At 37.5% G+C, this 21375-nt stretch overlaps 1 protein-coding gene, 1 long non-coding RNA gene and 1 pseudogene across 5 annotated transcripts; 2 read left to right on the plus strand and 1 right to left on the minus strand.

Moving 5' to 3' along the window:
• The first annotated feature begins 516 nt into the window (after positions 1-516).
• LOC124381914 lies at positions 517-11123 on the plus strand (annotated as a pseudogene).
• Positions 3243-14079, minus strand: LOC124381917. Of its 2 annotated transcripts, none has more exons than XR_006924945.1 (3): positions 13947-14079; positions 11637-11774; positions 3243-3406 (listed from the first exon to the last, which is right to left on the minus strand). It is a non-coding gene; the product is annotated as an uncharacterized LOC124381917 (long non-coding RNA). The 2 variants fall into 2 exon arrangements; XR_006924946.1 differs by lacking the exon at positions 3243-3406 and adding an exon at positions 9965-10089.
• Positions 14080-14241: 162 nt separating this feature from the next.
• On the plus strand, positions 14242-18855 carry LOC124381907 (zinc finger protein 239-like). Of its 3 annotated transcripts, XM_046843836.1 has the most exons (3): positions 14328-14467; positions 14557-14657; positions 16465-18855. In XM_046843836.1, exons 2-3 carry the CDS (start codon positions 14583-14585, stop codon positions 17224-17226), a joined length of 837 nt encoding a protein of 278 aa, XP_046699792.1. In that variant the 5' UTR covers positions 14328-14467; positions 14557-14582; the 3' UTR covers positions 17227-18855. The 3 variants fall into 3 exon arrangements, with proteins under 3 accessions (XP_046699791.1, XP_046699792.1, XP_046699794.1); XM_046843835.1 differs by lacking the exon at positions 14557-14657 and having other exon boundaries at positions 14242-14467; XM_046843838.1 differs by lacking the exons at positions 14328-14467; positions 14557-14657 and adding an exon at positions 15610-16215.
• The last annotated feature ends 2520 nt before the right edge of the window (positions 18856-21375 follow it).

Genomic DNA, 21375 nt, shown 5'->3' on the forward strand with positions numbered 1-21375 from the left:
TGGTAGTAAGGAAAAAATTTATAAATTAATGGATATCAGACAATCCCCTGACAAATTAAATATACAGACAAAAGATGAGCTTAGTGTTGCATGCGTACCTCCTACAATTCCAGTCAAACAACATTAGTTTTGTATGATTTAGTAAAATCTTTAAACATGTTAGTATTTAATAGTAAAAAGCAATATTCAAAGTTAATGGTAGCATACTAAGGTCAGCAATTATTATTCATTCTAAATAGTCCACATCTGCACTTCTGGATAGATGACTGTATTTCATTGGCTCTGTACATGTACCTTGCACAATCACAAAGTTGAATCTACTCTAATCGAATGTCTCTCCAAACCCTGCTTGTTAACGGCAGGTACTTCCTGCTGCCTTCTTTCTGAACCCCTTCTGAAGAGAATCACTAGTACAGAACTATTTCTAGTACGGATCGGGCATTGACAACAACAATCCTATATTTTTTCGGCATACTTCAGACAGGAAGTAGACGCATTTACGCACATGCGCAGTACAAATCGCGTTTCCGTTACGGATCGACTAATCACAGCACCTATAGACTTCTTTCACGCGCTCCGGTCCAGTATTTTTTTCCCGTTTTATGTCCCGGATTTAGCGGATTTTTATCCAAAGGTGAGATACAGTGAAATGTAGCAGCTGAGCTGCTCGGGGAACAGCTAGTGGACATTCTGGAGTCATGAACCTCTGCATTTTTCTTCCAGTGTCCTGATTCTTTACACCTCTGATCATGAAATCAGAGTCCAGAAGGAGATCTTTAGGAGAACCTCCACACACTACTGCTGCTGCTGCTGCTGGATCAAAGGTACACTGCAACCCATAGCATCAGAGATGTGGCTGTTTAAAATGAACGCTGATAACAAGCAATATGGCCCCTGTCCTCTTTAGTCCAGAGTATCCAAAAAAAAAAAAAAGAAATTTAAAAAGTGATTCGTCTGACCAAAGAACAGTTTTCCACTTAAATTGAGCTTTGGCCCAGTGGGGATGGTTGTGTTCTGGATCATGTTCAGGAAATCATACCCATCCGATATTGATTTTCATGCTTGTCCCTTGTGCACAGAGATTTCTCCAGATTCTTTTCAATTTATGTTGATATTATTTTCTGTAAATTATGAGACTTCAACTTTTTGCAAGTTGATATCGAAGAACATTGTTCCTCAATTTGTAGACAGTTTTTTACATCTTGTCTCAAATCTGGCTCTAATATACACTCTTTATACCCCAATCATCATATTTATTAGTTGCAAAATGTTTATCCAACTATTTAATTTTAATAAAACATTTTTTTAGACTTTTGTTGCCCTGTCCCAGCTTTTTTAAAAATTATTATTATTATTATTATTATTATTATTATTATTATTTTTTTTTTTTTTAAGGAGTATTGAAGGAAGCAAATTCAGAATGACCTTGTTTTTTCTAAACATGGTACATTTCCTCATTTAAAAATTTGATATTTTTTCTATGTTCTAGTGTGAATGAAATATGGGTTTATAGGATTGAAAAATTATTGCATTTATTTTAATTAAAAGTTTACATTTGGGTTGTGTATTATAATTTTTTTTAGCAGCCCCACCAGCATTTGAAAACCTGAAAGTCGGGTTGCTATAGCAAATTACATTAGTGATTTAGTGTTCAAGCTGTATTAAATTATTGTTGCAGATATTTCTAATAAAGTGACAAAAAAATATAAAATGATTCTGGTATACTGAATCTTGATTTTGTTTTCCAGATGCACAACTGCTCAGATTGTGGGAAGAGTTTTACTAAAATTGCTCTTCTGAAAACACACCAGCGTATCCACACAGGAGAGAAGCCTTATCACTGTGAACAGTGTGAGAAGAGTTTTAATTGTCAGAGTAATCTCCTTAGACACCAGCGTATCCACACAGGAGTAAAGCCTTATCACTGCGAACAGTGTGAGAAGAGTTTTAATCGTCTGGGTCATCTCAAAATACATCAGCGTATCCACAAAGGAGAGAAGCCGTATCACTGTGGGCAGTGTGAGAAGAGTTTTAATTGTCAGAGTAATCTACTTAGACACCAGCGTATACACACAGGAGAGAAACTGTATCACTGTGAACAGTGTGGAAAGAGTTTTACTTCTCAGAGTAATCTACTTAGACACCACCGTTTCCACACAGGAGAAAAGCTATATCCCTGTGAACAGTGTGGAAAGAGTTTTACATCTCAGAGTAATCTTCAAACACATCAGCGTATCCACACAGGTGAGAAACCATATCATTGTGTACACTGTGGGAAGGGGTTTACTTATCAGAGTTGTTTTCAAGTACACCAGCGTATCCACAAGGGAGAGAGACCATTTCTCTGTGGACAATGTGGGAAAAGTTTTCGGCGAAAGACGCATCTCCAGGAACACCAGCGTATCCACACAGGAGAGAAGCCGTATCGCTGTGAACAGTGTGGGAAGAGTTTTAGTGCTCAAAGTGCCCTCCTCAGCCACCAGCAGAGTCATACAGGACAGAAGCTGTACCTCTGTGGACAGTGTGGACGGAGCTATTCTTATCAAAGCTCTTTAAGGAAACACAAGTGCCCTAACATACATCCATCGGCTCATGATGTTAATTTGTCAAACTGAAAATCTTGTTCTTTAATTTCTTCTTTAAAAGTGTGTAAAATACTGTAAATATATGGAAACATTTCATTCTAATGTTAACAAATGGATCTAACAAACTGGACAGCTTTCTACGCCATCAGAAAATTGTTGTGTTTACAGGCAATGTGGAGAGATTGTTCTGGACGAGCTACACTACAGCTATACTCTATAGTAAAAAGGATGGGGATACCTGAGCACCACACCCACCAGACCTTTCTGAACATGATCTGATGGAAGGGCTTCAGATCCATTGTCCCTTGAGCCCAGTGTTCCTAAACTAGTTTTCTGATTTACTGCAACCCTGACCAGAAACACATGGTTACACAATAAGATCAGGGACTGAACTGTTTGGATCTATAAGATGTAAGATAAGGTTTGTCTGACCTTCAAGTCTATTTCACATCTGAAATGTTAAATGTGTAAACCTTTAGGTACCTTGCTCTGTTGCTTATCTTTTGTGTTTCTCCAACTTTAATATAATAAAGTTGACCTGTGATACATTTTATAAGTTTATTAGTCAAATTACATCCTCACCATTAATTCATCAACAGAGCCTGAATAATGCTCTTATATTCTGGGATAAGTAAATCAGCCAAACTGTCTTGCAGCATTGCCGTGCTCTTAGGCTTAATTGAGACTGAAGGTTTCTAATAAGATTTAAATATGGAGACAGAAATTACAGAATGAAGAATCAAGCTTCCCTGGCAGTATGATCGGTGACTGGGTTCAGCAGACTCAGGGGGAACTTCACCTGCTTGACTGCATTGTGCCAACTGTAAGTATCAACATATTAAAAGATAATGTTATTATTTAATAAAGTAAATGTAATTATTACGCAAAATTTTACAGCATTAAAATACAGCATAGCGGTGTTTCTCCAGGGTCCAACTGTGACACAGTAACTTCAGGACTCTGGAACTGTATGCAGTTCTCACTGCTCTGAATGCAAATACACCAGAGCCTTTATCATCTAATGGAAATAAGAAAGTTAATTAATAATCAAAATCTGGACTGACGTACTTCATGAACAACAACATAATAGTGTCTGTGGTTGAGGAGCAGGAAGAAATGTCATCATGAGTAAGGTGCTGTGAAAAAAGATTGTCTAGCATAGAGATGATAATATACATCAGTTCCTGTAGTTCTTTATGTTCATCATCCTGAAAAGCAGAGAATTTATTTTTTTCTTGAGCCTTCTACTTTATTTTCTTACAGATCCAGTTCTCTCAGGTGTGAGTGGTTGAATTTCAAAGTGGAAAGCAGAACAGGAAACTTTCACCTTTCACTGTAGGGCTGCAACAACTAATTGATAAAAATCTATAATAATCGATAATGAAATTTGTTGTCACTGAAAGCTGTTATGGATTAGTTGTGCTGCTCAGGTTATGGTTTAGCATGATGGTAAGATACACAGCCACTTGTGAAAGGGCGGAGAGTTCAGGGTCAACCAGCAGCAAGAAAAGAAACACACTGGTGTGAGGGATGAAGGTGGAACATCAGCACAGTGAGTAAAAACTCTAGAATCCTCATCATGTCAAAATCGTGTAGTTTAATGAAGTGCTAATGTGTGCTATAACTGTTTATAACTTAAGGAAAATCGCACTGGATCTGTTCTCTCGTGATTTGCGAGCATCAGGTCACACAATCAGTTCACTCATGACGTGATGATTCAATTAAAATGGTGCAGTCAAATAATAAATCTAAAAGCAGCAAATAAGGAGCTTGTTGAGGAGTGTATGGGGGGTATGGGGTCAAAATGTTTGACATTTTGCATTGTCAACTTGCCATTTTCAATTATCTTTCAAAAAAACACTAATATTGATTTACACAATTTACACCTTGCATACTCAAATGTTTTGTTGTTGTTTTTTTTTTTTTACACAGAAGTGAATTTGAAATCCCCCCATACACTCCTCAACAAGCAGCTACTATAAACATTAAAACGGCAAAATTAAAAGGGTATTATATAGTTAAGCAAAACAGCCTATTAAAAAATGTGTGTATATATATATATATATATATATATATATATATATATATATATAATATGTATATATACACAAACGGCGCATGTATCGGGGCATCCAAGCCATCAGCAACCACAGCACCTCATCACCTGCCTGCCATAGTAATGGCTCGCTTCCAGATGCACTGAACAGCTTCTACGCTTGATTTGAAGCACAGAAAAATGTGACTCTGAGGTAAGCTTTAAGGTGCAGGACCAGACAACATATTTAACAGGGTGCTCAGAGGATGTGCAGACCAACTGATAGATGTTCTCATTGACATCTTCAACATCTCTCTGAGCAGATCTGTTCCAATGTGATTCAAGATTACCCTTGTAACTATGTAACTATGTGTTTTGTGTCCTCAATAACCATCATCATGAAGTGCATCGAGATGGTCATCATGAAACACATCCAAGACCCTTATGCCTTCCTCTCTGGAATCACTGCAGTCTGCGTATTGCACTAATCACTCCACCGATTTCCGCATCTCCACCACACTCCTGCCTGACCTTCAGACACCTGCAAAATAAGGACTCGTATGTATGAATGCTGGATATAGGCTGCAATTCAGCATTCAATTAAGCCTTAAATAAAAATAAAGCTTCAACTTAACTCAAATTGATTTAACTTAACAATAAATACTCAGTCCTGTTTAAATCCTCCTTTTCATTGTATTGTAAACCGAAATTTATGAACAAATAAAAATGGAGAATGATGATAGAAGAGAATGAAGAGTGATAGATGATGAAGTCATGTCTCTCATGAAGCACAAGATCAGGCACAGTGGCAGACAACCAATCAGATTTCACTTTCTGAAATTGGCTGAGCCAATGATGTTTGAGGATTTAGAACGCGAGCCCGTTGGCTCCGCCCACTGCTTTGTGAATAACTCCTGTTTGTACCTATAGACTTCTTTCACGCGCTCCGGTCTGAAGTTAATGTTGGGCGCGTGAGTTTTTCTCCACTTTTCGCGCGTGCACATCGACGTTCCTTTCGCCGTTATAAATCTATCGCGCGCGAGCTTCAACCCCGTTTTGTCCCGGATTTAGCGGATTTTTACCCAAAGGTGAGATACAGTGAAATGTAGCAGCTGAGCTGCTCGGGGAACAGCTAGTGGACATTCTGGAGTCATGAACCTCTGCATTTTTCTTCCAGTGTCCTGATTCTTTACACCTCTGATCATGAAATCAGAGTCCAGACGGAGATCTTTAGGAGAACCTCCACACACTCCTGCTGCTGCTGCTGCTGCTGGATCAAAGGTACACTTTATTCATGTCTCATCTCATCTCAGAAAGTGTGGTGAGATACAACCACATTTCCACTGTGTCGAGCAGAAGTTTGGGGTTTGTTTCTCTGAGGGCTCCAGGTCCAGATTGCTGTTAACTTTCTGTTATTTTCGGGTGTAAATGTCCACATTCTCAGTTTATTCTTTTCACAGAGATGAGTTAGGAAAGAGTGCTGTAGAACCTGCTGAAATGTAACACCCATAATGCAGCCAAACATTTAACCCTTTGTTCTGAGCTGATGTATATGGTGGAAGCTGGTTTCCCACAGTAAAGAAATGCGAATTGTGATATATAAACTCTTAAATGCGAGTTCTTAAGTAAGAACTCTGACTTTTGTGTGTTTATATCTGAGTGTATAAACCTTTTATTTATTATTCAGTGCTGAAATGGGCTTCATACATGTATCTTTATGGCGCTACTATAAAAAAGTATAGTCATTGCTATAAAAAAACAACAACAATTAAAAGACACCAAAAATGTATGTATTGCTATTTTTCATCAAAACACAAACAATACAATTTCGTGTTTGTGGTGTAAATATATTTAATAATGGCTCATATTCAAACACTCTTAAAACATCTCTATAGTCTAAGATTATACAATAAAATGTAAAGGCAAAATCACCTTTATATTACTCTCCTTTATATGTTTGCTAATTCATTCAGTTGATCTTTATTTAGAGTGACCCTGACTATCACTGAATTACTTTTCTGTTCAGGTTGTTCTACTGTACAATTTTTAGGAAATATAAACATCAGTGCTTCTAATCAGCATATTCAAACACTCGTAAAACATAATATTTTATAGGTTTGCTCAATCTTTCAAATATTTCTCATTTGGAGTGTCCCTGTCCAATTTCTTTCACATTTCAAGTCATTTCACTGTATATTTTTTGAGAAAAGTAAAAATCACTTCAAATATTAGTGCATTTTTAATCATGTCCCATATGCAAACAATCATTTTTTTTCTTTATTACTGTTTAAAAGATTGAGCAAACTTATAAAGGCAAATGTTTTATGAGATTTAATAGAATAATAAAAAGGCATACTCTAAAAAAAATTATTCTTTAAAAGATTGGGCAAACCTATAAAAGAAAATGTTTTTAATATAGGATTTTGATTAGAAATGCACTGAGCTTTAGAGTGATTTTTGCCTTTACTTCAGTAAAATAACTTGAAAATCAGTAAGCTAATAGACTCTAAATAAGAATTATTTGAATGAATTAGCAAACCTGTAAATCAAATGATTAGATGTGCCAAACAAAGAAAAGTGTGGTTTGCTTGACCGCAGTAATAAAAAGTCACTTCCTATCATCTGGCTAACATGTAGGGATCCAGTCATTATGATCACAGTGGTAAAGATCATATCGTTGTATGATATCCACCTAGTGTTTTGGAAATCTTTGTAAGGATCAATAATGTATCATGAGCTATAAATGCATATCTGAATGACAGTCAAGTGATTTCCTCCTGAAAAAATCAGTGCATGAGCTTGGAAAAACAGTGGACCATGGCTAAGGTGACACACACTTGCAGTCTAACATCAAAGAAAGGCTTGTGTAAAGACCTGTAGAAGTAGAATGGGTCCATGTTGGGATTCCTGTTGTAAAGGAGTCTGTGTACATGTGCAGAATATGCAGAGGTAATTTTAGAAAATTTGCATTGTGTCAGGGTCAGAGGGTAGTCTGTGTCTGTGATTGGTGTCATTCACAAGCCTAATGGTCTGTGTGTAAAAACTGTTCAGCCTCGATGCACTTGCTTTAACTCTCCTGTAGTGTCTGCTTTAAGGTAGGAGAATAAAAAAGGCTGTGCTAAGGCTGACTATTGTCTTATATTAATTGCTCTTCTGATGACTTTGGCTTGGAAGAGAATCTCCATAGTTGCTAAGTATGTTCCAGCGATGTTTGGGAAGCCCTCGCCACTCTCTGTAGAGCATTATGATTTTTTGCTGAGCAGCTTCCAAACCGGTCTGTGATGGAGCTGGGGGGATGCTCTAATGTAATTTCCTGACCAGCTGTATTGTATTATGAGACCAGGTGATATCCAAGAATCTGATGCTTCTTACCATTTCCACCTCTGTCTCACTTGTGTAAAGCAAAATCTATTGCACATATTGAATCTTTTTATTATGGTTTTCAGATACACCACTGCTCGGATTGTGAGAAGACCTTTACTAAAATTGCTCTTTTGAAAATACACCAGCGTATCCACACAGGAGAGAAGCCGTATCACTGTGAACAATGTGCAAAGAGTTTTACCCATCTATGTTCTCTTTATCGACACAAGCGTGTCCACACGGGAGAGAAGCCGTATAACTGTGAACAGTGCGGGAAGAGTTTTAGTAATCGGAGTAATCTCATTAGACACCAGCGTATCCACACAGGAGTGAAGCCGTATCACTGTGAACAGTGTGGGAAGAGTTTTACTCATCAGAGTCATCTCAAAATACACCAGAGGATCCACACAGGAGAGAAGCCGTATCACTGTGAACAATGCGGAAAAAGTTTTAACCAACAATCATTTTTCAAAATGCACCAGCGTATCCACACAGGAGAGAAGCCGTATCGCTGTGAACAGTGTGGAAAGAGTTTCATTTGTCATAGAACTCTCCAAATACATCGCCGTATCCACACCGGAGAGAAACCATATAAGTGTGGAAAATGTGTAAAGAGTTTTACTTCTCAGAGTAATCTTCTTAGACACCAGCATATCCACACAGGAGAGAAAGTTTATTACTGTGAACAGTGTGGAAAAAGTTTTAATCGTCAGGGTAATCTCCAAATACACCAGCGTATCCACACAGGAGAGAAGCCGTATCAGTGTGGGCAGTGTGGGAAGGGTTTTACTAATCAAACCAGTCTCCAAATGCACCAGCGTGTCCACACAGGTGAGAAACTTTATTGCTGTGGACAATGTGGGAAAGGTTTTACTTATAAGAATTATCTCAAAATACACCAGCGTATCCACACAGCAGAGAAATCATATTGCTGTGAACAGTGTGGGAAGAGTTTCGCCTGTCAGAGTAGTCTCCAAGTACATCAGCGTATCCACACAGGAGAAAAGCCGTATCACTGTGGACAATGTGGGAAAAGCTTCAATCACCAGCGTAGTCTCAAACTACACCAGCGTATCCACACGGGAGAGAAGCCGTATCACTGTGAACATTGTGGGAAAAGTTTTTATAATCAAAGTCAACTCAAAGTACACCAGCGTGTCCACACAGGAGAGAAGCCGTATCACTGTGAACAGTGTGGAAGAGTTTTACTCATCAGAGTCATCTCAAAATACACCAGAGGATCCACACAGGAGAGAAGCCGTATCATTGTGAACAATGCGGAAAAAGTTTTAACCAACAATCATTTTTCAAAATGCACCAGCGTATCCACACAGGAGAGAAGCCGTATCACTGTGAACAGTGTGGAAAGAGTTTCATTTGTCATAGAACTCTCCAAATACATCGCCGTATCCACACCGGAGAGAAACCATATAAGTGTGGAAAATGTGTAAAGAGTTTTACTTCTCAGAGTAATCTTCTTAGACACCAGCATATCCACACAGGAGAGAAAGTTTATTACTGTGAACAGTGTGGAAAAAGTTTTAATCGTCAGGGTAATCTCCAAATACACCAGCGTATCCACACAGGAGAGAAGCCGTATCAGTGTGGGCAGTGTGGGAAGGGTTTTACTAATCAAACCAGTCTCCAAATGCACCAGCGTGTCCACACAGGTGAGAAACTTTATTGCTGTGGACAATGTGGGAAAGGTTTTACTTATAAGAATTATCTCAAAATACACCAGCGTATCCACACAGCAGAGAAATCATATTGCTGTGAACAGTGTGGGAAGAGTTTCGCCTGTCAGAGTAGTCTCCAAGTACATCAGCGTATCCACACAGGAGAAAAGCCGTATCACTGTGGACAATGTGGGAAAAGCTTCAATCATCAGCGTAGTCTCAAACTACACCAGCGTATCCACACGGGAGAGAAGCCGTATCACTGTGAACATTGTGGGAAAAGTTTTTATAATCAAAGTCAACTCAAAGTACACCAGCGTGTCCACACAGGAGAGAAGCCGTATCAGTGTGGACAATGTGGGAAGAGTTTTACTCATCAGAGTACTCTTATTAGTCACCAGCGTATCCATACAGGGGAGAAACCATATTCCTGTGAACAGTGTGGGAAGAGTTTTAATTCTCAGAGTAATCTCCATAAACACAAGCGTATCCACAATGAGAAAAAGCGTAAAAGGTAAAAGATTAGGGAAAAGAGCTGTAACATATAAAATTTCTTTTTAGTGGGATGTAAAGTGAAATTCAACAGTAAATATAGTGGAATTTTTTGTTGTCTGATGGAACGGTTTCCGATCCATGACCTCATGAGCCCAGTGTTCCTGATCAATTTTTTTGTATTTTAAAAAAAGAAAAAATTAGGTGCTTTGATTTGACAGAATTATTTTTACCAGGCATAATAATAATTTGTTTCTTTGCTCATTTGAATAAAGGTTACCCATGGTACAGTTTATTAGTCAGATTACATAATTACCAGTCCAATGATCAACAAACCAAAACAAAAGGTACCAAATATTCAAAGTCACATTCAGAGACAGCTGTAGACATAAACCGTTCATACAGGTGCAATATAATATATACAAATGTTTTGGAGTCATGAATCTAACTAGATTTTCAAACTGACTGATTGTGTTTTAGGTTTCTGAGGTATTATTGTTATTCTACTATTTCTTCTTCTGGCCTGAGTGTCTGGTTAATTAGAAAATCTGCTGTCTTGGTTTTTGTCCAGAATTTATCCCACTGTTTCATTTTTTTATACTAAAGTTCTTGAATTTTGGTGATTTTAAATCCACCAAATTCTTTGGTCAAAGTAGGTGAGCTGTATTTCAGCAAAACTGCACACATGCAAAACTTAGTGACTATTTTTGAATGCTATGAATTCTGATTATGCAACCAATTTTATTTACTACCACCTGCTTGTTAAAGCTTACAACAACAACTAGATTAGGGGTCTGCAAGCGTTGCATCTAAAGGAGCCATTTTGAGAGCCAATCTAACAATGTTTTTTCTAGCAATGGGACAGTGGCTTTGTGGTACTTTAGTTATACCCATCACCTGTGCTTTTCTTTGGATTTAAATGTGTGATTACTTTGCAAAGTTTTGCGTCAACATTAAATCTCAGTTAAAGAACTCATCGTTTGATGCCTCATCATTTCCATGGCATTCTCTGAAAATTTTCATGTTTATCAATTCTAAGAATAGATGTTCTGATATTTTAATGAACGATTTATTTATCTGTTCTTCGTTGTTCTTTGGTGGTTGCTGACCCCCAGCCTGGATCTTTCTTTTATACAGAGTCAACACTGTTCATACTCAAAACATACACATGATGAGCAAACCTATAAAACAAACTTAAATGTATGCATTTTGGTTTCATTTGGTTAGTTAGGGAAGCAGAATAAAACTGAAAGACACATTATTCAGGATTTTAAAAGTAAAAAGTTTAAGATTATAGTTAACACCCCTTCCCCCTCCACAGGATAATTCTCATTCCCAAATGATGTTCTACACTCCAGCTTATTTGATGGTGATAATGCATAAAAAGCTGGTCTAAAACTTGTTAATAATCTGAAAAGAAGATGCATGGCAATAATGGCTTTAGAATCTTTGTGTGGATCACTTCTATAGATGCTCAAGACATACCCTCCTTCCTGGTTATTTCCTATGTCACAAGTTCCTTCACAACTCTTGGGACACGTCCATCCATCAGCACCATTTGTTTTTTAACGAATGGGTCCAAGAATCCAGTATCAGCATACACCGCAGCAGCAATAAACATTCCTAAAAAGTAATTTTACCAATTCTCATTACTCTTTACAACAGAACAAATGGTACAACAGAACAAATGGTAATTGTGTTAGCCCTTCAGTGGGTGGTGGTGGATGCACAGCCTATCTCAGCTTTAACAAGCCGGTAGTAGACAATATACAGCAAGAAAAGATATATGACCTACGAGAAAGCTTACTCAGAATCAACAACATGAATTTAATGTGACATTTGTATGGGTATCAGCACATGTGTGAGCTCAGGGCAATGAGACTCTTTAAAAATAAATTAAACAAGCATTTAAACTAAACAAATTTTTTAAGTAAAGATTAATAAGTAAAGCAGAAGTCGAAAAAATCATGAACTGGAAAGGACAGTGGGTTAGATGCATGCATTGTAATTAAGATGAAAGTGTAGGAGTGTAACCAATTCACAATGCAAAGTTTCTTTAAAAGTGGTCCAGGACAAGGAAGAGTACATTCACCAGTAATAAATGTTTTAAGATTAACATGTTTTTAGTTACAGAATTTAAGATATTAAATTTTAAATTAATTTAAAATATTTTTTGATACCCCAGAAATCAGTCCAGTGCTAATCAAAATTATTGTTGAGGTAACTTGAAAAAGTAATGGTTTCTCAGATAACAAAAAAGTACACTGTGCTGTATTTTGTTGTTACCTCTGAAGTGTAATTCTTTTTTTTTTCTTGTCAGAAATCAATGCAATGGTAATCAAAATTATGTTTGAGGCAACAAACAAAAAGTAATGATTTATGAGGTAACAAAAATGCAGTGTACACTTGTTCTCTTAGAAATGTAGATTTTTTTTGTTACATTAGAAATCAGACCAGTGCTAAACAAAATTTTTTCTGAGGTAAAAAATAAAAAAAAAGTACACTGCAGTTTGTTTGTGTTTCCTTATAAGTGTACTTTTGTGGTTACCTCAGAAGTTTCCTTTTTTTTTACCTCAGAATTTTGCTGAGAAAATTTTTTCTGAAGCAACAAAAACAATTTCTGAGGTAAAAAGAAAAGTACACTGCAGTGTATACTTGTTTCCTCAGAAGTGTAATTTTTTTTTTTTGTTACCTCAGAAACCAGTCCAGTGCTATTAAAGATTATTTCTCAGGCAGCATAAAAAATATTTTTTAAATTACAATTTCATCAGCACTGAAAATATTTCTTAAGTATTTTATTTTTTAAGTTCACTTCTGAGGTAACCAAAAAAGTACACTGCAGTGTACTTTTTTGTGTTACCGCAGAAGTGAACTTTAAAAAAAAATGTACATTTTAAATAATTTTAAACAGCACTGGACTGGTTTCTGAGGTAATAAAAAATTACACTGCAGTGTATACTTGTTTCCTCAGACACCAGTCCAGTGCTGTTATAAATTATTTCTCAGGCAATATGAAAAAGATTTCTCAAGTTCAAATACAAATATCCCAGTTCACCGAACACGCTATATCCATGATCCGTCCAGATCTGCTCCTTTACTACTGATATAAGGTAACAAAAAAGTACACATAAGTAATCTTTTTGATTTAGACTGATTTCTGAGGTAACAAAAAAAGTACTCTTTTGGTTACCTCAGAAGTTAACTTTTTTTTATTAACTCAGAAAGCATTCCAGTTCTGATCAAAATTAATTCTGAGACAACAACAACAAAAAATGATTTCTGAATTAACAAATAATGTAATGCTTTCTGAAGTAAAAAAAAAAAACGCAATGTACACTGCTAATCAAAATTATTTCTGAGGTAACCAAACAAGTAAACTGCAGTGTGTACTTGTCTCCTCAAAACTGTACATTTTTTGTCACCTCAGAAATCAGTCCAGTGCTGATCAAAAATATTTCTGAAGCAATTCTGAGGTAACAAAACAATATACTACAGTGTATCTTTTGTTTCCATTATGTGTATTCTTTTGTTACCCCAGAACTCGGTGATGATCACAATTCTTTTTCAGGTTACAAAATAGTACATTGCAATGTACATGTTACCTCAGTAGTATACATTTTTCTTACCTCAGAAATCAGTCCAGTGCTGATGGAAATTGTGTATATATTGTGTATAACAATGTAATTGTGTGTCTTTGAATGTGTGTGTCTAAAAATATCATTGTGTGAGTAGTCCACATAGCCCAATAAATACTTAATGATCATTAAAACATTTCATTCAGATGAAGAAACTCACTCATACATCAGCCCAGTGAATGTCCACCTGGTCCCCAGTCATAATCCAATAAATACTCCATCCTGTTTAAATCCTCCTTTTCATTGATTTGTGAATTGAATTAATTTGTGTGAATCTCCGTTTATTTGTAAACCGAAATTTATGAACAAATAAAAATGGAGAATGATGATAGAAGAGAATGAAGAGTGATAGATGATGAAGTCATGTCTCTCATGAAGTTCAACCACTAAAGATCAGGCACAGTGGCAGACAACCAATCAGATTTCATTTCCTGAACATGTCTGAGCCAATGATGTTTGCGGATTTAGAACTCGACCCCTTGGCCCCGCCCAATGCATTGTAATCTGTGTTTGTACCTATAGACTTCTTTCACGCGCTCCGGTCTGAAGTTAATGTTGGGCGCGTGAGTTTTTCTCCACTTTTTGCGCGTGCACATGGACGTTCCTTTCGCCGTTATAAATCTATCGCGCGCGAGCTTCAACCCCGTTTTTGTCCCGGATTTAGCGGATTTTTATCCAAAGGTGAGATACAGTGAAATGTAGCAGCTGAGCTGCTCGGGGAACAGCTAGTGGACATTCTGGAGTCATGAACCTCTGCATTTTTCTTCCAGTGTCCTGATTCTTTACACCTCTGATCATGAAATCAGAGTCCAGACGGAGATCTTTAGGAGAACCTCCACACACTCCTGCTGCTGCTGCTGCTGGATCAAAGGTACACTTTATTCATGTCTCATCTCATCTCAGAAAGTGTGGTGTGATACAACCCCATTTTCACTGTGTCAAGCAGAAGGTTTGTTTCTCTGAGGGCTCCAGGTCCAGAGTGCTGTTAACTTTCTGCTATTTTTGTTGTAAATGTGCTGTAGAACCTGCTAAAATGTAACACCCATAATCCAGCCAAACATTTACTCTGTAACCAGTGAGGTGAAGGCCACGTGAGATCCTGGACAGACAGAGACACATTTTGCCATATATATATATATATATATATATATATATATATATATATATATATATATATATAAATAAACCCCAAAGGGATTCAATCATTAAATTCTCAATAACTTGGTTTAATTAGGCAAATTGTATTTTTCCTATTTATATTGCATTCTTTATGTTCTTTATGCACAAGTTACCCGTTTGAGTCCTGTTTTATTCCACGTTTTTTGATTTTTTTTTTTTTTTTGTGCAGTGTGTGAACAGGATCTAAGCACGATTTCCCTTATCAGTTGGTGAAAAAAAAGGACCAGAGAAGAACCTCTTAAATTTTTGAAGTGCTGTGGTTGACAATACTACTACTTCTTCTTTCGGCTGCTCCCATTAGGGGTTGCCACAGCGGATCATCCAACTCCATACCACCCTGTCCTCTACATCTGCCTCTTTCACCCCAACCACCTGCATGTCTTCCCTCGCCACACCTATAAACATCCTCTTTGGGCTTCCTTTTTTCACGGTTGGCTACCTTTCTCCTCTCCATCATATCAGCTCCCTCTCTACCTTCAACAGTCATAGTACCAACATTTAAAGTACCAACCCAAACCTCCACTCTCCTCCACTTCTCCTTTCCCTGCTGTCTCTGTAGACTCTCCTCCTCCTTCGGCCAATAGTAGCCCAATTTCCACTGGTACCTGTTAGCTAATGATACATGTGGTGGTTGTTGGTAACCTGGGCCTCAAGCACAATCCCTTATGAATTTCTGATTCGTGATCTGCATATTTGATTTGGCTAATGTTTTACACCGGATGTCCTTCATAACAAAACCCTCCACATTCATCCGGGCTTAAGACTGACACTGAGAGTCACCTGGCTTGTGCAACACTAATGACTGGTTGCTCTTCTTGGCAATACAGTTCGGGTATATTTACTCCATCACAAATGGTAATATACATTAAATAGTCTTACCTTTATTGATGAATGAAATCCATACATCTGTTCCTCAGACAAATACATCTACTGCAACAAATGGGGTTGCATTAATATTATTTATTATTAATTATATTACTGACTGCTTCATCCAAACACAGTGGCACAAAATATAATGTCAGGTGTTTTTTGTAACAAGTTCAGATCATTCTGAGATGTTCTTAATAACTTGATCTTGGGTTGATTGATTTTTTTTTGAGGAATAAATTCTATGCTGCTTCCCTCATTCACTTGGTCTTTGAGCATGCATTTATTGATGTAAGTGTTTTTCATTATTTCTAACAGTGTATTGGTTTTATGATGCTTGGAGTCTTGAACTGTATCTCCAGTGTCGCAGTAGGCTGCAACAGGTGCCACGGTCTTTTTCTCTGTCTCCTTAAAATGAAAGTGATATCATGGTGCTGCTTGTCATGGTAGTGATAAACCTTCTCTGTCTTGAAGACTTGGATATTGAGGATTTTGTAAGATCCGATATAACCATAAAATAGTGAAAGATTTTCTAAAACTCCTCAAAATCAAGCCATCAGATTACTGTAGCATACATTTCTATAACAAAACTACAAGTATTACAGTATAATAAATGGTTTTATGTTTTTCAGATGCACCACTGCTCAGATTGTGGGAAGATTTTTACTAAAATTGCTTCTCTGAAAATACACAAGCGTATCCACACAGGAGAGAAGCCATATCACTGTGAACAGTGTGGGAAGAGTTTTAATCGTCAGAGTAATCTTAATTTACACCAGCGTATCCACACAGGAGAGAAGCCATATCACTGTGAACTGTGTGGGAAGAGATTTACGCATCAGAGTCATCTCAAGTTACACCAACGTATCCACACAGGAGAGAAGCCGTATTATTGTGAACAGTGTGGGAAGAGTTTTACTCATCAGAGTCATCTCAAAATACATCAGCGTATCCACACAGGAGAGAAGCCGTATCACTGTGAACAGTGTGGAAAGAGTTTTACTCATCAGGGTCAACTCAAAGAACACCAGCGTATCCACACAGGAGAGAAGCCGTATCACTGTATAGAGTGTGGGAAGAGTTTTACTCATCGGGGTAATCTCAAAGTACACCAGCGTATCCACACAGGCGAAAAACCATACCAGTGTGGACAATGTGGGAAGGGGTTTATTCAACAGAGTACTTTCCAAGTACACCAGCGTACCCACACAGGAGAGAAGCCATATTACTGTGAACAGTGTGGGAGAGGGTTTATTCAACAGAGTACTTTCCAAGTACACCAGCGTACCCACACAGAAGAGAAGCTGTATCACTGTGAACAGTGTGGGAAGAGTTTTACTCCTCAGGGTAATCTCAAAGAACACCAGTGTATCCACACAGTGGAGGGACCATAATCACTGTGGACAAAGTTTTTTGTCAAAAGACACATCTTCAGCAGTGTGGGAAAAGTTTCAGTGCTTAGAGGGCCTTCCTCTTTCACAAACAGAGTCAAACAGGACAGAAGCTGTACCTCTGTGGACAGTATGGACAGAGCTATGCTTATTAAAGCTCATCAAGGGAACATTAAGGTGTTCTAAAATACAGCCATCAACTCCTGATGTTAATTTGTCAAAGAATATTGTTTTTAAATTCTTTGTCACAGGCATGTAAAAGAAATGTATGTATATATATTTGGGAACTTTAAATTTTAACGTTTATGATTATAACTAACAAACTGGACACCTTTCCAAGCCATCAGAACATTGTGTTAACATAGAATTTGCAGAGATAATTCTGGTCCAGCTACACAACATACACTATATGGCTTCACAACTACACTATATGGCAAAAATTATGAGGATACCTGAGCACCACACCCATATGTGCTTTCTTAACATTATCTGATGGAATTTATTCATTATCCTTTGTGTTTCCCCATATATATGAATAAAGGTGACCTGTGGTATATTTTGTAAGTTTATTAGCCACTATGATCACCACTGTCATCAACAGAACATGAATAATTCTTGTATATTCAGGGCTAATTTCCACCACAATTATTCTAGTATAACAGGTGAAACATTTCAGATCTTCCAGAGTAAATCCGACAGCTGGTCTTGCAGCATTGCCGTGCTCTTTCTAATAGGATTTAAATATGGAGACAGATAGCAGAATAAAGAATACATTTTCTCTAGCAGTGTGATAGATGATTCTGGGTTCAGCAGACTCAGGGAGAACTTCACCTGCCTGACTGCATTGTGTCAACTGTAAAGTCTGGTTAAGGAGCGGTAGTGGTATGGGGCTGTTCTTTAGGGGTTGGACTCAGCCCCTGACTGAGGAAGGAGTATCAGTGTCATTAAAAAAAAGTGTTTCATGATTACTTCATGAACAGTTCACTATTTTTTCTTGCTATTGTTTAAGAAGAATGGGAGAAGAATGTTGCCCCACATGTACTTCTGTGTTTCCTTTGTTGTATTTTTACTGGACTGCAGGCAGACCAGTTCAGCGCCCGGATTCTTCTACCAAAGAGTCATTTTATTGTAATAGATGCAGTATGCAGTTAGCATCGTATTATTTAAATATAAAAGCCCTTTCCTGATAATGAAGTTTTCTGGATTTTGATTCTTCTGGCCATAGAACAGGATTCTACTTTGCCTCAGTACATTTTAAAAAGAGCTATGGCTCAGAGAGGATGGTGGTGTTTCTGGATCATTCTGGATTCATTCCGCAGTTTGCAGACAGTCTTTCACAGATTGTTGAAGCTCTGCCCATCTTTACATCTGAGAGACTCTGCCTCTCTAAGATGCACTATTTATACCCAATTATCTTACTGACCTGCTGCCAATTAACCTGATCAGTTACTTAAAGTTTCTGTTTCATTTTAACAACACACTTTGATATACACTCTAGGTGTATAGCTTTTAATGATAATCCGTACATCTTCCCACGATATCCAATGACTTAATAATTTGACCAGAGGTGGGAAGTAACGAAGTACAAATACTTTGTTACTGTACTTAAGTAGATTTCTTTTGGTATCAGTACTTTACTCCACACTCCACAAAGCTAAGAATCAGCAGGGCAGAAGGCAGTAAGAAGTTTGGGGTTAACGTGGATGAGACAGTAGGAGTCAGTGATGTAAACATGACAGAGAACTGGACACATTCATTCGATAACATTTTTAATTAGTTTTATAAAAATAAATATATTTGGGTGTCAAAATTTAAACGGCACTAAATGTTAGTAACGCTAGCAACGTCAATTCAGAGCGCATTTCTGTTTTTACTATTTTTATAAAAAATGTAAATACATAAATAACTAAATAGAAAAGAGGCGAAATTAAAACCTTCAGCAAAATATACATTTATCCACGACGTCCTTTCTTTACTTAGATATAAAATAAATAAATAAACTCCAGATAAAAATATTTTATCAGTAAACTTTTATTTCTGCGCCAAATCCGCCATGATTCACACTTTTTTTTATGCGGGTTTTTCCCCCATAATGGCGACACAAACTTAAATTACTGCATTTATTGATTGTACAGATAAAAATAATACATCATTCAAATCTGTAAAATCTCATATATATATATATATATATATATATATATATATATATATATATATATATATACATACATACACACACACACACGATCAAAATTAGAGAACAATTTATAAACAATTGAACAATTCTGAAATGTCATCTTCACTGCTCAACAGTTGAAGGAGTTTTTGTCCTGTCTATACCATGCTACCAGAACACCTTTTCCACAAAATAACTAAGGCATTTAAAAAAAATATATATTTTGCAGAAAACACACTGATCAAAATTAGAGAACACTTTCAGATACCTCCTAGTTATTGGTGTTAATCTGGCACCTGGTGCTAATTTCCTTGATTATCTGTCAACCCCTATTTAACTGGCAGCCTTACTTCCAGTTTCACTGACTCTGCAAGATGGTGGGCAGTTCTAAAGTGACTGAAAGCCTCTGGCAGCAGGTTGTCCAGATGAAGGCCAAAGGGATGACCCTATCAGCCATAGCAGGACAAGTTGGTCGTTCCAAATCTGTGATTTTAAGAATATTGACTCTTTACATCATCACAAACTCATTCAAGTCCGCCAAGAAGGCTGGTCGTCCACGGAAGACAAATACAAGAGAGGACAGGATACTGCAGGGGTTCTCAATGGGCAATCGTTTCCACACTGCAGCTGGAATTGCTCACCAGTTCAGCGCTGAACAGGGTAAGGATCTGTCTCGTCATACAGTGTCTCGACGTTTAAGAGCATTTGGACTGAAAGCCACTCTGCAGTGACCAAACCTCTCATTAGCAGAAAGAATCAAAAGGCTAGACTAAGCATTGCTGAGGAGCATGTTGTGTGGACAGAGGAGAACTGGTCCAAAGTTCACTTCAGTGATGAAAGCAAGTTTAATTTATTTGGGTCCGATGGGAAACATTATGTTGGGCGACAAACTGGAGAAAGACTGAACCCAAAGTGTGTAAAGAAGTCAGTGAAAAGTGGAGGAGAAAGTGTCATGGTTTGGGGCATGTTTTCTGCAGCAGGAGTTGGGCCTCTTCTACAGCTACATGGCAGAGTGAATGCAAATGTTTATCAGAACCTTCTTCAACTACATATGATTCCTTCCCTGCGTTCATCACCCAATCAGCCCGCAGTGTTCGTGCAGGACAAAGCTCCAGGTCACACAGAAAAACGGGTAAAGCAGTTCCTTAAAACTGAAAACATTGAAATAATGACATGGCCTGCCCAGAGTCCTGATCTCAACCCAATAGAGAACCTCTGGAAAATCCTTGGTGACAAAGTTATGGCCAAGAAACCCACTACAGTCACCAAACTGTGGAGGAGACTGGAAGAAGAGTGGACCAAAATCACACCAGAGCAGTGTGAGAGACTGGTGCGGTCCTGTGGCCGCAGATGTGCTGAAGTCATTCAGAGCAGAGGCCTGTACACTCCCTACTAATTTTTGACTGTTGTAACCTTCAGAAAATATTGTTGTAATCTTTTTCCTTGCTACAGTCATTGTTGTTCTCTAATTTTGATCAGTGTGTTTTTTGCAAAATAATGTTTTTTTTTTTAATGCCTTAGTTATTTTGTGGAAAAGGTGTTCTGGTAGCATGGTATAGACAAAAAAACTTCTTCAACTGTTGAGCAGTGAAGATCACATTATTTCAGAATTCAAATTCAAATATATGTGTATATATATATATATAATGATGTGAGGTCCAGTTAAAAGCTAAAACAGGTAGAAGTAATAACTACTTTTTACTTAAGTACATGTCAGAGCCAAAACTTTTTAACTCATGTAAAAGTAAATGTGTTAGATTTTTATCATGCCCAAACGAAACTTAATTCTTGGAGGTTTTCCATACGATCTGCTATGCCCGTGGTGCCTTTCTGATATCAGGGAAGAAGAAATACACAGCACACAGAATGCATGTTCTTCCTCTTCTCCTTTATTGCAGGTAGCAGAGCGTATTTATACACATACAGAGAAAAGAAACCTGACCTAGTTGTTTCCTGTTTAGACAAGAGGATATACT

Source organism: Silurus meridionalis, chromosome 29 (genome assembly GCF_014805685.1).
Source record: "Silurus meridionalis isolate SWU-2019-XX chromosome 29, ASM1480568v1, whole genome shotgun sequence".
In the NCBI taxonomy this organism is placed as follows: domain Eukaryota; kingdom Metazoa; phylum Chordata; class Actinopteri; order Siluriformes; family Siluridae; genus Silurus; species Silurus meridionalis.

Coding starts and splice junctions, on each gene's coding strand:
- LOC124381907 (XM_046843835.1), top strand. CDS start 14,381: ATGGACGTTCCTTTCGCCGTTATAAATCTATCGCGCGCGAGCTTCAAC. Junction 14,468..16,464: donor TAGCGGATTTTTATCCAAAG/GTGAGATACAGT, acceptor TATGTTTTTCAG/ATGCACCACTGCTCAGATTG.